Source organism: Narcine bancroftii, chromosome 7 (assembly GCF_036971445.1).
Source record: "Narcine bancroftii isolate sNarBan1 chromosome 7, sNarBan1.hap1, whole genome shotgun sequence".
NCBI lineage: Eukaryota > Metazoa > Chordata > Chondrichthyes > Torpediniformes > Narcinidae > Narcine > Narcine bancroftii.
In genome coordinates, this window is record NC_091475.1 from 176,847,383 (window position 1) to 176,863,686 (window position 16,304).

At 40.6% G+C, this 16,304-nt stretch overlaps 1 protein-coding gene across 19 annotated transcripts in view; it reads right to left on the bottom strand.

Annotated features, from left to right (window-relative positions):
* Positions 1–16,304, bottom strand: part of LOC138739430 (phospholipid-transporting ATPase IB-like) — a 524,646-nt gene that overhangs the window by 192,281 nt on the left and 316,061 nt on the right. For all 19 annotated transcript variants that reach the window (XR_011342240.1, XM_069891443.1, XM_069891442.1 and 16 more), the window contains one exon: positions 7,822–7,994. Coding sequence is in view for 18 of the 19 variants with exons in the window: in XM_069891443.1 (XP_069747544.1) it covers positions 7,822–7,994 (173 nt within the window). In the remaining variant the exon portion in view is untranslated. The remainder of the gene's footprint in view (positions 1–7,821; positions 7,995–16,304) is intronic.

Sequence of the window (16,304 nt, forward strand, 5' to 3'; positions counted from 1 at the left end):
GTCGGGAGGTTTTCGAGTTTGGAGGCAATGGAGTTCTTGACCATGAAGCCAACACTAGATAGGCGTTGTTCAGCCTGAGGCCTGCCAGACCAGTAGAGTGTGAAGCCCATGCCGTGTTCTTGGAGTCTGCCTACATCTGCAAGGCGAACTTCACTGAGAGCGGCTATGTCGATGTCAAGTCTGAGGAGTTCATGTGCGATGAGGGCAGACCGACGTTCAGGTTGGTGGCTGTCAGCCTTGTCTAGCATGGTTCTGATGTTCCAACATGCTAGCTTGAGTTTGTGTGCATCTTTGGAGGGGGAGGACGTGGACCTGTCCTCGGGCCTACGCAAAGGAGCTTTTAGGTGGAGTGCAGTGTGCACAGTACTGGCCCCACCCTTTACACCCATGGTTCATGTGCCGTGGCCAAGCAAGCTGGTACGTGGCAGCGAGGTCCTTGGGTCGTAGGTTTTATATCGGAGTGACCTTCTCCTATGCAGGTTGCTTAAACGGGCTGAAGAGGCCTGCCTCCCCTTTAAGGTCGAACCATTTCTGAAGATCTACGACCGCTGTCCACAGTTATGGAGTGGTGCACCCTGGACACAAGACATACTCACATATAGATATGTTTTTATTTTCCTCTCTCTCAACCGCAAGCATGAGTTCAAAATATTGAATATCAAGCAAAGATATTGTCTGATCATTCACCTTTGGTTATGTCATATTTATTGGAGGAAGAGTAAAATGTAAGTTTATAGATGGATGTTTATTACTGCATTGTTAAAAAGGCAAGATTTTTGTGAATTTATAAGACAGCAGATAAATTTTTTTTAGACATTAATGAACATTTTGTAATGAATAAATTTGTGGTTTGGGACTCGATTAAGGCTTATTTAAGAGGACAAATAATAAGTTATACAGCTAAGGTTAAAAAAAGAATATATGTCTGAAATTAATCATTTGGAAAGTAAAATAATAAAGATGGAAAAAGAATTGGAAAATCAAGTAAATGATGAGAAATGAAGAATATTGGATTTTTAAAGAATTGAAATTTAATACAATACAAGCATAAAGAGTGGAGAGAGATATAAAATGAACCCAACAAAAAATATTACAAGTTGGAGATAGAGCGCATAAAGTTCTAACATGGCAATTGAAGGCTGAACAATTATTAAGAACAATAACAGCTATAAAAGAAGATTCAGGTAATCTTACTTGTAAAATACAGGGCATTAATTATGTTTTTATGAAATTTTATAAGAAATTATACCAATTGGAAACTTTGAAGGATGGAGATAAAATAGATGAATATTTGTCACAAATTATTTTGCCACAATTAAATATAGAAGACTGAATTAACAAATCCTTTTACTGTTACAGAAATATGATATATTGATGTCTTTACCAAATAATAAGGCTCCAGGGAGGATAGTTTCTCTCTGGAGTTTTATAAAGAATTTAAAGAGTTATTGATTCCTATATTTATGTGATTGTTAGATCAAATGCAAGATCTTTGTGATTTATCTCAGTTGTTTCAAACTGCATTAATAACAGTTATTTCAAAAAAAGTGAAGGATCCTTTACTCCCATCTTCATATAGGCCAGTTTCATTATTAAATATAGATTATAATATTTTGTCTAAAATAATAGCTAATAGATTAGCTAAATGTTTACCTAAATTGATTAATATTAACCAAGCAGGTTTTATCAAGAATAGAAGATCAACTGACAATATTTTTAGATTTTTTAAGTTTGTTAAATATGGCACAGAAAAGAAAAATACGATCAGTAGCTTTGGCTTCAGATGCAGAAAAAGCATTTGATAGATTACAATGGAACTATTTATTTAAAGTATTGAAGGGTTTTGGAATTCCAATAAAATTTTATAAACTGAATAAGAGCATTATATAATCATCCAAAAGCTTGAGTAATTACAAATAGACAAATATCAAAATTTTTATTGGAAAGATCATCTAGACAAGGTTGTCCATTATTTCCTTTTTTATTTGTGTTGGCTATAGAACCTTTAGCAGAGGTGATTAGAAGAAATAATGAGATAGAGGGTTTTGGATAAATGATAGAGAACATAAAATTAGTCTTTTTGCAGATGATGTATTATATATCACAAATCCTGAAAGTTCATAAAAAAAGTAATTATTTGATTGGCGGAGTATGCGTTAATAGCAAGTTATAAAGTAAATATTGATAAAAGTGAAATGATGCCGATGACCGAGACAGATTAGATTCAAGTTAAGGAAATTATAAAATTTAAATGGTAGAACGAGCCAGTTAAATATCTAGGAATTAATATCGATACGAATTTAAATAATTTATTTAAATTAATTATATATCTCTGTTGAAGAAAATTAAAGACTTAATAAGATGGAAGGATTTGCGAAATTCTTTAATAGGGTAAACTGTGTGAAGATTAATATTTTTCTAAGAATACAATATCTATTTTTGTACCAACAATGTTTTTTCAAGATTTAAATAAAAGTGTAAAAAGACTTATTTGAAGAGACAAAATGCCTAGGATGGCATTGGAAAAATTAACATGGAAATATGACCAGGGGACTACGAATGCCTAATTTTAAAAATTACTATAAATCAGCTCAACTTAGATTTTTGTCCTCTTGTTATCAGACCAATGAAAAGACAGCAATGGGTACAAATTGAAATGACTAAAATAGGAGAAAATAATTCTGAGCATATTTTGTATAAATGGCATGAAGGATTGTTGAAAGGGCAAATAGATACACCAAATTTGAAGCATATACTTAAAGTATGAAATCGAATACATGGAGAAAGAGGAATGAAGAATTATCAGTTGGCTAGAATGTTATTAAAGCAAAATTCTTTGATTTCTTTTACGGTTAATGTTTATTTTGATATTTGGTATAATTGTGGAATAAAAGGATAAAGAATTGTTTTTTTGGTTTTTTTTAAAATTTTTGACCAATTGAAAAATAATATTATTTTTTCTTATTATCAGCTTAAATCATATTTAAAAAGTTAAGGATGAATTATAGATTACCTGAACAAAGTCAATTTAAATATTTAATAACTGACACGTTTATCAAAAGATTTATTACTAATATGTATATAAAATTGCAAGAGACTATGCAGAAAAAGGATCTATTTAAATCTAAATTGAGGTGGGAAAGAGATTTAAATATACAAGAAGTATGGTCAAAATTATGTCATGAAAGTGTAAGTAATACAATTAATGTTACAAATGGTACAATTTAATTTTTTACATCAATTATATTATACTCCATTTAAATTACATGGAATTAATTCAAATTATTCTGATCAAAGTTTTAGATGTAATAAAGGAAATTTTTTGCATGCAGTTTGGCAAGGTTAAAAAGTAGTAAAATTTTGGAAAGATACAAGTATTTTATTGGGAAAAGTTATGAAGATGAAGTTTTGAAAGAGCCCAAAATATTATTAGAAAATATTTTTGATTTGAAATTAGACTTTATCAAAAGTTTTTAAGTGTAGCAGTAGAAATGTATAGCTGTAATGTGGAAACTAGACAATAATGTGGGGTTGAATAAATAGCAAACAGAATTACTAAATTGTATATCATTAGGGAGAATAACATATCATTTATGGAATCAACCAGAAAAATTTGATAAGATTTGGAAACCTTATACGGATTTTCTGGCTATGACTTCATCTGGAGCGTCTGCCATTCCCGCTCCAACTCATCTTAGTTAATTTAAGGTTCAGGATCATTATGTAAATTTGAAATTTAACTAATCAAGAGGATATGATTATCAGGCAGGCAGGCTTTCTTTTGTTTTCTTCTATCTTTCCTATTTTTTGGGGAGGGAGGGGGAGAAAATATGAAAATATGTATTCTTTTTGCATCGATGTTTTTTATTGTTCTCTTTGACATGGATAAATATTTGTATTAATGTAAATGAAAAATAAAATTTACAAAAAAAACCACCCTTGGGTGGATGAGCAGAGTGGCTCACACTAGCGCTCCCAAGGCAGTCTCGAATGGCAGTATCGTGGCCTCTTCATTCCATTTCAATTCCTTGGGCTGTCCGGACAAGAGTTTGAAAAGTGGGTGGTAAAATTGAATCATGCCAACAAACTCTTGGAGGCCTTTGATAGTAGAAGGTCTTGGAAATTTGCAAATGGTCTCAACCTTGGAAGGTAGTGGAACTGCACCATGTAGACTGATGCGGTGGCCAAGGAAATTGATCAATTTATGTGAGGCTAACCTGCGGTCATCGAGTCGCTGACATAATTGATGGAAATGGGCCTGGAGCTGCTGCCACGAATGGCTGGCGATTCCGGCAGCAAGCAGGCAGCAAGAGTTTCAATAATTACAGTTGGCGGGCTATCACAATCATCCGACCTCTGAAGTCACACACCTCCCAGAGGTGTGCCTCTCCCCCCCCCACCCCCCCAACAGCCACCGGGAGCTCCTGATCCCCTGGGGGCCCACAACTACGTGTCCATTAGGCATTGAAATGTCTGGGCTGTGGTTTTTAAACCAGAAGGCATACAGAGGAATTCAAATAGCCCAAATGGGATAATCAAGGCAGTCTTAGAAATGTTGTCAGGGTGAACTGAGATCTGACAGTACCCGCACGATAGACCAATTTTGGAGAAAATCTTAGCATTGTGAAGGATTGCAGAGTAATCCTGTATCTGGAGAGCAGGGAAGTGATCTGCCACAGTGATGTCATTCAGACGCCGATAGTCCCCACAAGGTCTCCACTCTCCAAATGCCCTATGAACCATATGCAGCAGTGATGCCCGAGGGCTTTCGGAGTGATAAACAATCCCCATTTCCTCCATGTGTCAGAATTTGCCTTTAACCAACTGCAATTTATCCTGAGGTAGCCTGAGCGCTCAAGCATGCAGGGGATGCCCATGAGTCAGAATGTGGTGCTGCATTGCATGTTTCGGTTGGGCTGTTGAGAACTGTGGAGTAATAATGCTGGGGAATTTCGCTAGGATTCTTGCATATTCATTGTCCGAGAGCATCACTAAGTCGAGGCGAGGTGTGGTTAATGCGAGGGACTTGAAGTCTTTGAATTAACTAGGCGGCGGCTTTTGAGATCTACTAGAAGGGAGTATGCATGCAAAAAAAAAATCAGCCCCCAGGAGTGGGTGTTATACATCAGCAAATGTGAAAGTCCAGCCAAAGTGTGACAAGCTGAAACTAAGTGGAATTGTCCGTGACCCATACGTCCAGATGCTGCTGTTGTTGGCGGACGTGAGAGGCGGTCCCTTCTTTCCTGAACGTGTGTCTGGACTGGCGGAGGGAAACACACTAACCTTTGCTCCAGTGTTGATCAAGAAATGACGGCCTGAGTGTCATTTCTAGAGGAAAAGGAGGTTGTTCTTATGGCAGCCATCGTGGCCACTACAGACAGCTGGCCTCAGTGTTTCCCAGATGCATGCGGGGGGATGGCAGCAGCTTCTCCTCTATGATGGTAATAACACCACTGCTCTGTCTGCGTCTGGTCGAGTCCAACTCCTCACCGCTATCCAGAGTGGGCAGGGTTTGTGCTCTTTGCTGAGGCACCACTACGTGCCCAACCAAAAGTCTACCCTGCTGCTTACCGTGCCACAACTTATCAGCACAGATGATGGGGGTTGTTAAAATCTTCGTCTGCAAACAGCAAATGGATGTCTTCTGGCATTTGCTCGAGAAAAAGTTGCTCGAAAAGCAGACAGGGCTTGTGTCCATCATTGAGTGCCAGAATCTCGCTCATTAGTTCACGAGCGCTGTTTCCGAGGCCGACCATATGAAGAAGTCATGCTACCCCGTTGCGTCGGGAAAGGCTGAAAATGCGTATGAGCAGGACTTTGATGGTTTCATACCTGTCATTGGCTGGAAGCTGGTGTTTATGAGCAGGACTTTGATGGTTTCATACCTGTCATTGGCTGGAAGCTGGTGTTTATGAGCAGGACTTAGATGGTTTCATACCTGCCATTGGCTGGAAGCTGGTGTAAGAAATCAACAATATGCCCTATGTCCAGCTATACAACAACTTAGTAGTACTTCAGTTGTCAGTGGTAATCTGGCGTAGATGGAACTAGGCCTCAGCCTGCTCCAACCAGACCTGTGGCTGCAAGGTCCAAAATAGTGGAAGTTTGAGTGCAACAGCATTCTGTGCATTCATAGTGCAGTCCAAAATATCAGGGTCACCAATGTAGCAAGTGGTGTAGTGAATAAAGCACAATAGGAGTTGTCTGTGAGCTGAACCAACAGAACTGTTTATTGAAATCTTCACAGGAGTTCAAATAATTATTGTTGGAGCTCTATCACAATCACCTCTGAAGTCATGCACCTCCCAGAGTTCTTTGTGCCCCCCAGCCACCGGGAACTCCTGATCCTTTGGGGGCCTGCAACTATGGACGCCATTTGATAACGGTTCGCCACAATATTGTAAATATCCAATGGTGATCAAAATATTTGTTGTCCATGTTAAATAAAAATCTTTGAGTAACGTGGAAATATCAGTGAAGTTCAGATAAATAAATCCACATTAAAGACATTTAACTGATCAATATACTAAGCAAGATAGACAAAGATCAGTGGAGCTGCACTGTCCTGGTTTAAAAGTAAAATATTATAATAAACTCAAGAATCTTTGGTTTTACCAATCAAAAGGCAATAATCCACAGTTCAATAAACTCACTCAACATATCAATATCTCCTCTATCAGCAAAAAAAAATGAGTAGACAAGATCGAGTCAAACTTTTCTAACAATAACTGATGTTTCCAAATACTGACAGAATTACCTTGACTGTCTCCATGTCTACATGAGTAGAATGAAAACATTCATGTTTAAAAGTAAATGAGCACATCTGGATCTTTATTGCTTGCTGCCGAATGGAAGCACATTGAATTATCCACTATTATATACGTAGGTGTTCAGCTTGTATGCACAGAAAAATCCCAGTTAATTCTACACATTTAAAGAGACAGAATGAACTATCCGCTAAAAGGTATTTTATGCAAATAGGAGAACTAGTGAGTGCAGAACTAGAGGCAACTTTGGCCCTCATATTATTACCTACACATCGTTGAGTGCCTATTTTTGTTAAAAACCTGATAGAATCTTTGCACAAACATTGGGAAATGAACTTTGCTCGTATCTAGACCTGAAGCTCCCTTACTTTTGAAAATAACAAAATCACAAAGTTCAACCCAATGTTTACATTCAAATATCAGGTTATTTTCACTCAACAACAAAAAACAAACAACTATCCTACGTATATGAATTTAAACCCATGCTCTGCCCAAAGCTGTATTATTGGCATCATTGGTAAGACCATGCAGATTTAATTTCTTTTTAACCTTTTCAGTACATTCTATTGAAAGCATTTGGCTTTTCTACACTTGATACTGTGGAAATTCTATCCCGAAACTATTATGCTGTTACTGTACAGATATAAAGACTTTTACACGAAGAAGTTGCTCATGTTTTATGGATGAATGAGAATAGCTTAAAACTTTTAATGGCATTTCATTTCCTTGAGAAGTACTGTGTTCTGTACATGAACAAGTATGTGTCCTGTTTTGAGAGATCAGGAACAGTCCCATTATATTTATTATAATATGGTTCAGTGGATATAACATAACAAACCATATAAACTTATTAGATTATGTGCATATATGGAATCGCCAAATGCATCATGAGTTAAGGGAGGTGAAGATCATGACCTGTCTGACCTTACCATGCACTATATTGATTGATTCTAAATGGAACCCACAATAAATATTGCCTTGCAAATATCTCAAGGACACATTTTTAAAAAAGTAAACTTAAGTAACACCTTACCAATGTAGTCAATGTTCTTACCTGCAACATATGACTGCTTTGCAAGATAAAGAGAGATCTAAAAACGAATTTTGGACTTCAAAAGACAGAGCATAATTTAATGTGTTTCCGTCCAAGATGAGGGCAAGTTCATTCTCTTGTTTCAAGGATTCACCCAGGTCTTCACAGTGACGATTAATTGCTTCCCTCGTTGCCTAAAAGGAAGTGAACAAACATACTTTGAGTAATCATGTTCTGCGGCATATGCTCAGGTCCACAGGCATCACTGAAGTTGTTCTTGCACCATGAGGCAGAGATAGGGTGAACAGCCAGCATCTTTTTCCTCATATACATACAGTATATACACACACACGCAGACATATGGAATGCATTGCCACAGGTGGTGGAGGAAGATGGTTTGAGGTGCATTTAAAAGACTTAGGCACATGGATGAAAGAAAAATAGAGAGTTTTGGGTATGTGTTGGAGAAGGGTTAGATTGTTGGGCATTAGGTTTGTATAGGCCAGCACAACATCATGGGCTGAAAGTCCTGTTCTGTGCAGTAATGTTCTATGTATATTCTCCAAACTTAAAAAGTCTAACTTCGCCAGAGCACAAGTCAGTCTGCCACAGACTGGAGATTTAATGTGCATTTTACAGTAAAAGAATGTACTGAATATTAAGACTGAAATAATTTTTCACTACAAAATCTCCAAGTCGATTTGAAAGGTTTCACATTTAGAACATAAAACACAATAGCACTGTACAGGCCCTTCGGCCCTCAATGTTGTGCTGACCCATACATTCCTTATAAAAAGTACTAACCCCACCTTACCCTGTAACCTTTTCTTCCATCTATGTGCCTGTATAAGAGTCTCTTAAATTTCCTCTCATGTTTCAGCTTCCACCACCATCCCTGGCAAGGAATTCCAGGCACCCACAACTCTTTGCATAAAAACTTACCTATGATGTCTCCCCTAAACTTTCCTCCCTTCACTTTGCTGTTCCTGGCCTGGAAAACGGACACTGGCTGTTCACCCTATCTATGCCTCTCAATCTTGTAGACCTCAATTAAGTCTCCTCTCATCTTTCTACACTCCAAAGAGAAAAGCCCTAGATCTGCTAAGCTTGCCTCATAAGACTTAGTCTCCAATCCAGGTAACATCCTGGTAAATCTCATCTGCAACCTCTCCAATCTTCTACACCCTTCCTGAAATGAGGTGACCAGAAATGAACACAATACTCTAAGTGTGGTCTCAACAGAGATGTGTAAAGTTGCCACAGACCTCTTTACTCTCAAACTCAATCCCCCTATTAATGAAGCCCAGCATCCCATAAGCCTTCTTAACTATCCTATCAATCGGTGCGGCAACCTTGAAGGATTCCAAGGTCCCTCTGTTCATCCACACTCTTAAGTAACCAACCGTTAATCCTGTATCAGCCTTCTGGTTTGTCCTTCAAAAATGCATTACCTCACACATCCGGATTGAACTCCATTTGCCACTTCTCCACCCAATTCTGCATCCTGCTACATCCTCTTGTAACCTTCTACAACATTCAGCTCCAACCGCAACTCCTCCAATCTTTCATACCATCTACAATCTTTCTGACCCATCCTTCTGCCTCTTCATCCAGGTCATTTATATAATTAAAAAAAAAAATCACAAAGAGCAGGGGTTCCAGAACAGATCCATGGTTCCATGAATCTCATCCCTCATGACTTTCTTAATGAGTCTCTCATGGGGGACCTTATCAAATGACTTAGTATAATCCATATAGATCACATCTACTGCCCTACCTTCATCAATTCCTTTTGTTACCTCCTCAAAAAACTCAATTAGGCTCGCAAGTCATGACTTTCCCTTCACAAAGTCATCCTGACTATCCTTGAGTTGACTCTACTTCTCCAAATGCTCAAGGATCCTATCATTAAAATTCCTCTCCAATAGTTTGCACAGCACTGACTTAAGACTCACCAGTCTATAATTTCCAGGATTCTTTCTATTACCTTTTTTAAGCAAGGGGACTACATTTGCCACTCTCCACCTCCCCTGCGGCCAAGTAGGATTCAATGATCATTGCTATTGCTCCAGCTATCTCTTAACCTCACTTCCCACCACAAACTGCGGTACATCACTTCCTTCCCCGTAGACTTAACAATCTTGATGTTTTTAAGAAGATCCAACCCTTCCTTAATCTCCACAATGTCCCGCACACAAGCCCTCACCCTGATCAAGGTCCTTTATACTAAAGCAAAATATTCCTTCCCGACTTCACACTAATTAAGGTTCTTTTATCTTGTAAATACTAAAGCATTCATTTAGGACCTTCCCAACCTCCTTCGCCTCCAGGCACGTTGCCTCCTTTATCCATTAGTGGCCCCACCACCTCATCTTCACATACACATAGAATGCCTTGGGGTTCTCCTTAATCCTACATGCTGTGGCGGCCCACAATTGCGGAGATCAGGCTGGCACATCGCACGGCAGCAGACGTAGACAGAGATCGCTAAAGCGACTCCCAGGTCAATGAACCAGCGGGGGTAGATGCTGGGGCAGCATCAGACCAACAGCCCTAAAATGGCATTGGTCAAGCTGCCCAGCTAACTCAGCAGAAACAGGCTGGGGAAGAAGTGCATTCATATGCATGGATGTTCCCGCCAGCTATTGTTATTCATATGGCTGACTCAGTCAATCAGCAAAAATGGCGGGAACTTGAACAGTATAAAAGCAGCCTTTCCAGCCATAATAAAGGAATGAGCTTAACCTGCCACACTGTGTGTGTGTTTCTTTGTAGCGGTCGGCTACAATGCCAAGGTTTCCTCATGACCCTAACCGTAACCCGAGCTCTGTTGACTTTTCTCAAGTTCCTTCCTGACTACCATACACTTCTCACGAGCCCTTCCTGTTTCCTATAACTAAAGTATGCTTCATTCTTCCTCTTGACTAAGTGCCTCACCTGCTTCGTCAACCACAGTTCCCTTTTCCTACCATCTTTTCCCTGACCCAGTGGGACACACTATCCTAAACCCAGCACAAGTGGATCGTAAACTTCCTCCACATTAGTTCTGTGCTTTTACTCTTGAACATCTGTTTCCAATTTATTTGCGCTAGTTCCTACCTCATCCCATCGTAATTAGCCCTTTCCTAATTAAACATTTTCCCATTTTATCTGCTTTTATCTTTATACATAGCTATGCTAAAACTCAGAGTTGTGGTCATTCTCACTAAAATGCTCCCCCACTGAGAGCTCCGCCATTTGACCAGGTTCATTACCCAGAATTAGATACAGTATGGCCTCTCCTCTTGTCGGCTGGTCCACATACTGTGTTATGCATCCTTCTTGAACACACCTGACAAATTCAACCTCATTTATCCCTCTTGCAGTCAGGAAGTGCCAGTCAATATTCTTTTCTTTGGCTTGGCTTCGCGGACGAAGATTTATGGAGGGGGTAAAAAGTCCACGTCAGCTGCAGGCTCGTTTGTGGCTGACCAGTCCGATGCGGGACAGGCAGACACGATTGCAGCGGTTGCAAGGGAAAATTGGTTGGTTGGGGTTGGGTGTTGGGTTTTTCCTCCTTTGCCTTTTGTCAGTGAGGTGGGCTCTGCGGTCTTCTTCAAAGGAGGCTGCTGCCCGCCAAACTGTGAGGCGCCAAGATGCACGGTTTGAGGCGTTATCAGCCCACTGGCGGTGGTCAATGTGGCAGGCACCAAGAGATTTCTTTAGGCAGTCCTTGTACCTTTTCTTTGGTGCACCTCTGTCACGGTGGCCAGTGGAGAGCTCGCCATATAATACGATCTTGGGAAGGCGATGGTCCTCCATTCTGGAGACGTGACCCATCCAGCGCAGCTGGATCTTCAGCAGCGTGGACTCGATGCTGTCGACCTCTGCCATCTCGAGTACCTCGACGTTAGGGGTGTGAGCGCTCCAATGGATGTTGAGGATGGAGCGGAGACAACGCTGGTGGAAGCGTTCTAGGAGCCGTAGGTGGTGCCGGTAGAGGACCCATGATTCGGAGCCGAACAGGAGTGTGGGTATGACAACGGCTCTGTATACGCTTATCTTTGTGAGGTTTTTCAGTTGGTTGTTTTTCCAGACTCTTTTGTGTAGTCTTCCAAAGGCGCTATTTGCCTTGGCGAGTCTGTTGTCTATCTCATTGTCGATCCTTGCATCTGATGAAATGGTGCAGCCGAGATAGGTAAACTGGTTGACCGTTTTGAGTTTTGTGTGCCCGATGGAGATGTGGGGGGGCTGGTAGTCATGGTGGGGAGCTGGCTGATGGAGGACCTCAGTTTTCTTCAGGCTGACTTCCAGGCCAAACATTTTGGCAGTTTCCGCAAAGCAGGACGTCAAGCGCTGAAGAGCTGGCAACTAAAGCGGCATCATCTGCAAAGAGTAGTTCACGGACAAGTTTCTCTTGTGTCTTGGTGTGAGCTTGCAGGCGCCTCAGATTGAAGAGACTGCCATCCGTGCGGTACCGGATGTAAACAGCGTCTTCATTGTTGGGGCCAGGAATCCTGGGCAAGCATGGCGTCGGCAAGTGCAACGACAATGGGCGCCTCCTGTTGGAGCTCTGCGCAGAACAGCGGCTTGTCATTACAAACACCCTTTTTCAGCAGAGGGACAGCCTTAAGACCACCTGGATGCATCCCCGATCCAAACACTGGCACCTCCTGGACTACATCCTGGTGCGAGAAAGGGACAAACAAGATGTGCTCCACACCAGGGTCATGCCTAGCGCGGAATGCCACACTGACCACCGGCTGGTTCGCTGCAAGCTCAACCTTCACTTCAAGCCAAAGCCCAGGAACAATAAAGCCCCCAGAAAGAGGTTCAATGTTGGAAAACTGCAGTCAGACGAAGCGAGAGGAAACTTCCAGGCAAACCTCAAAGCAAAGCTCGACGTTGCAACCCGCCTCACGGACCCGTCCCCTGAAACCCTCTGGGATCAGTTGAAGGCTACCATACTGCAATCCACTGAAGAGGTACTGGGCTTCTCCTCCAGGAAAAACAAGGACTGGTTTGACGAAAACAGCCAGGAAATCCAGGAGCTGCTGGCAAAGAAGCGAGCTGCCCACCAGGCTCACCTTACAAAGCCGTCCTGTCCAGAGAAGAAACAAGCCTTCCGTCGCGCATGCAGCCATCTTCAGCGCAAACTCCGGGAGATCCAAAATGAGTGGTGGACTAGCCTCGCCAAACGAACACAGCTCAGCGCGGACAGTCAATATTAGGGAAGTTGAAAACACCCATAACTCCAATCCTGCAGATCTGAGTACACTCGGAATCCTGTTTAATGTGAAATCAATAGCTGTTTTTAGACCAAGGCAGAGCACAAGCAGAAGTGTAATGTTTTTCTCAGCATTTCATTTTCCCAGACAATCAAGGATAATAAAGGAAGAGAGTCAGGAAGTAGTTGGATAATATTTGTGTTTTTGTCCTACTGCTGTTCTTAAATTAAGTATGATGGCAGCATGTTAATCTGGACTCAGCATGTTATCAAGCATGGGGGAACATTTGATGTACCCTAGGTAAAGAATCAAGTCTTCACAAAATAAAAATGATTAGAAAAAAAATTGTCCTCAATTTGTAAAAATGACTTCCTGTTCCAGGACTAAATGTTTGTTAACATCTTGTCATACAGCTTGGTTATTTACTCTCCAGTCAGTTTTGGATTATGTCTACTGCCAAGAACCAATCAAGTGAAACCAGTCCAATATTCCAATGAAACATGAAGGATTGCATCATCAGTTAATAAACAATTTTTAATTGCTAATGCTACAGATCTGAAATAAAAGCAGAAAATATTGTAAACATCTAGCAGGTCAGGTTTTAAATGAATTGGAAGTTAAATCATTGGGAGCTGAAGGGAACCAGGAGCTCAGTGTCACTTTCCCACCTCCACTGATCTCTCTGCTTGAAGCCTCCTGCATTGTTATAAAGCCCAATGCAAGCTCTCCGAACACACCCTCATCTTTCAATGGGCACAGCAGCCTGCAAGACGCAATTCTGAATTTTCCAAATTTTCTTTCAGTTTATTTGCACTGCCCATTTTTGCCTGCCATTCCTCTCTTCCTTTTTACTTTCATTTGAATACTTGGGTTTACTGAGAACATCCCAACAGGACCTGGAATTCACAACAGACAAGGTAAAGGTTCCATATTGTCACATACTACTACAATTAGAATGTAGCATACATAAAATTCTTTAACTTTGTCTATCGTAAGGAACACAGAGAGTCGCCACTTTGTGCAGCACCGCTCATTGAAATGAACTTGTGACCCCTGGTTTACAAGACCAGGGCTCTTAGCTACATTTTAAAAAATTAATCACAGAAATTTCCTTTGATCCAACCATTGCTCTCCACCATCTTCTGCTAACTTGTTTTCTCAGCTCTGAAATGATTTTTCTTTCCATAAATACTGCTCATCCTACCAAGTTTTTCCAGCATTTTCTGTTTTATTGTTTTAAGAGATGCAAATTTTCAGAGAGACACGAAACCCACTTCTATCTGGTGAATGAATGTTCAAGACCGATGACACCATTTTTAAGAATAAAAATCGTAGTTTAGTCATCATTTTAAAACACATCCTGCTTTCTCCCAACAGTATGGATTGTTGGCAGTGCTGAGGGGAGCCGTTTTACAACTTCAGGTACCTAGCCTTCAAGGGCTCGATGGCAGCGTCATATGTACTGCAGTCCCTGATGACTGCCTACCCTCGAAACAAGTGCAAACCTCCTGAGTTCATCGGTGTGGAAGCGTCTCTTGTTGCGTTCAGGTAGGCCTGGAACCAATCTAGCCAGTACGTGAACTCCTCAGCCACGTCGGGGGACAGAGGGTCTATTAGCAGCGTACCTGGCATGAGTAGCGCTTCCATCGTTTGGGGAATAAGCTAATAAAACTGTAGCGTGAATAAAAGCTCTCACGACTGGAGGGAGAACAAATGCTTTTATTAGCTTATAACAATGGGTAGATTTTCACAGTAGTCTTTGGAAGGGTTCTGGGTTTAGGCAGGAAACCAGGGTTATATGTGAGCAGATGGGGGTGGAGCCAGCCATCAGCACAACCCACTACCAGTGAATCCCAGTTCACTGCACATTGGCATTGGAGAAGGAAAGTTTAGGCGCAATTTAATAAGTGCAGAGGGAGAAATCAACTTGTGCCACTTGTGGAGTTTAGAGATGAAGAAACAGTTTGCTGAACAGGCAAACTGCTGAAGAGACATCAAAACACCTGGCATTGTGCCTACCAAGCAACCTCTGTATCCCGACTCAGGAACAGGAACAAAAGGCTGGAAGTACCAAGTTGTTTTTTGAGAGGCCTACCTACTTTTTGCTCATTTGACAAAGGGCTCAGTTCAAAACATTGGTTATCCTTTACTTTCCAGAGATGCTGCTTGACATGCTGAGTTTTTCCAGCTTTTGTGTTTTGCCATAAAAACAGCAGCCATGGGAAACTGACCTCTTCTTTTCTCTTCTCACTGATGTAGCTCAACCTGCTAAGTGTTTCCAGCATTATTTTTAAATTTAGATGTCCTGCATCTGCAGTTTCTTTTAAATGGAAATAGACTTGACAGAGATGCATTAATGCTCAAGGAACAATTCTCTCTCAGATGTATGTCACATTTGTAAAGGCTGATATATCATTAGGAATCAAAGGAGAGGAGGAAATTGATACTGGAGCTGAAAGATTAGCTGTACAGAATGGTGAAGCTGGCTCAAGGGAGCAAACATCGGACTCCTGGTTCCATTCATTGGATGGGGTCTTGGCACTGTTCCACTTGCAAAATCTCGGACTCACTTGAAGATAATTGAAGGGAAAGTCTTTCTTCAACTAGAAAGGTGTTTAACAACTTTGGAACAATATTGTTTTACTGGACACAAGGAACATTATATTCATGTGCTGTAAAAGGTGAAGAGTTTCCCATTGCATTCAATCAATAAATACACCAAATATAGATTCCTACTATAGATGGCCCAAACATTCTCTTTCAGCTAGACATTCAAATTATGCACTCAGCGTTATTTTTAATGGAAAAACTTTGTTAATTTGCAGCGTAATAGCCACGATGTGGCACAGTTCAGCTCCTAAAATGTCAAAGGAATAACAACATTCTGCATGGATAAAGAAGGAAAGAGAGCAAAAAAAGGTTTTCACATGGACTTCTCGATTGGGATCAGTCCTTCAATGCATCGGAATATCTAACATCAACTTCCGTTAATGTTTTTCAGGAAGGCACCAATTCAACACGTCTCTCAAAGTGTCAGCAATAGTTGAATGCGTGAGCTGGAATTATTGGAGACAATTTGGACTTTGTTTTCTCAAAGGGATAGCTGCATTTGCCCAGAACTACCAAATACCCATCACTGCTAAAACAAAGAAAATTTAATACAGAACATCTGACACAAACACTTTGATTTGATATTTTCAGTTGTTGGGTACTTTACAGTTCAATTTAGTCATAATTGAATTTAATAATGACTTTTTAAGCTAACAACTCAATTCAAATAGATTCTTATCCATAAGA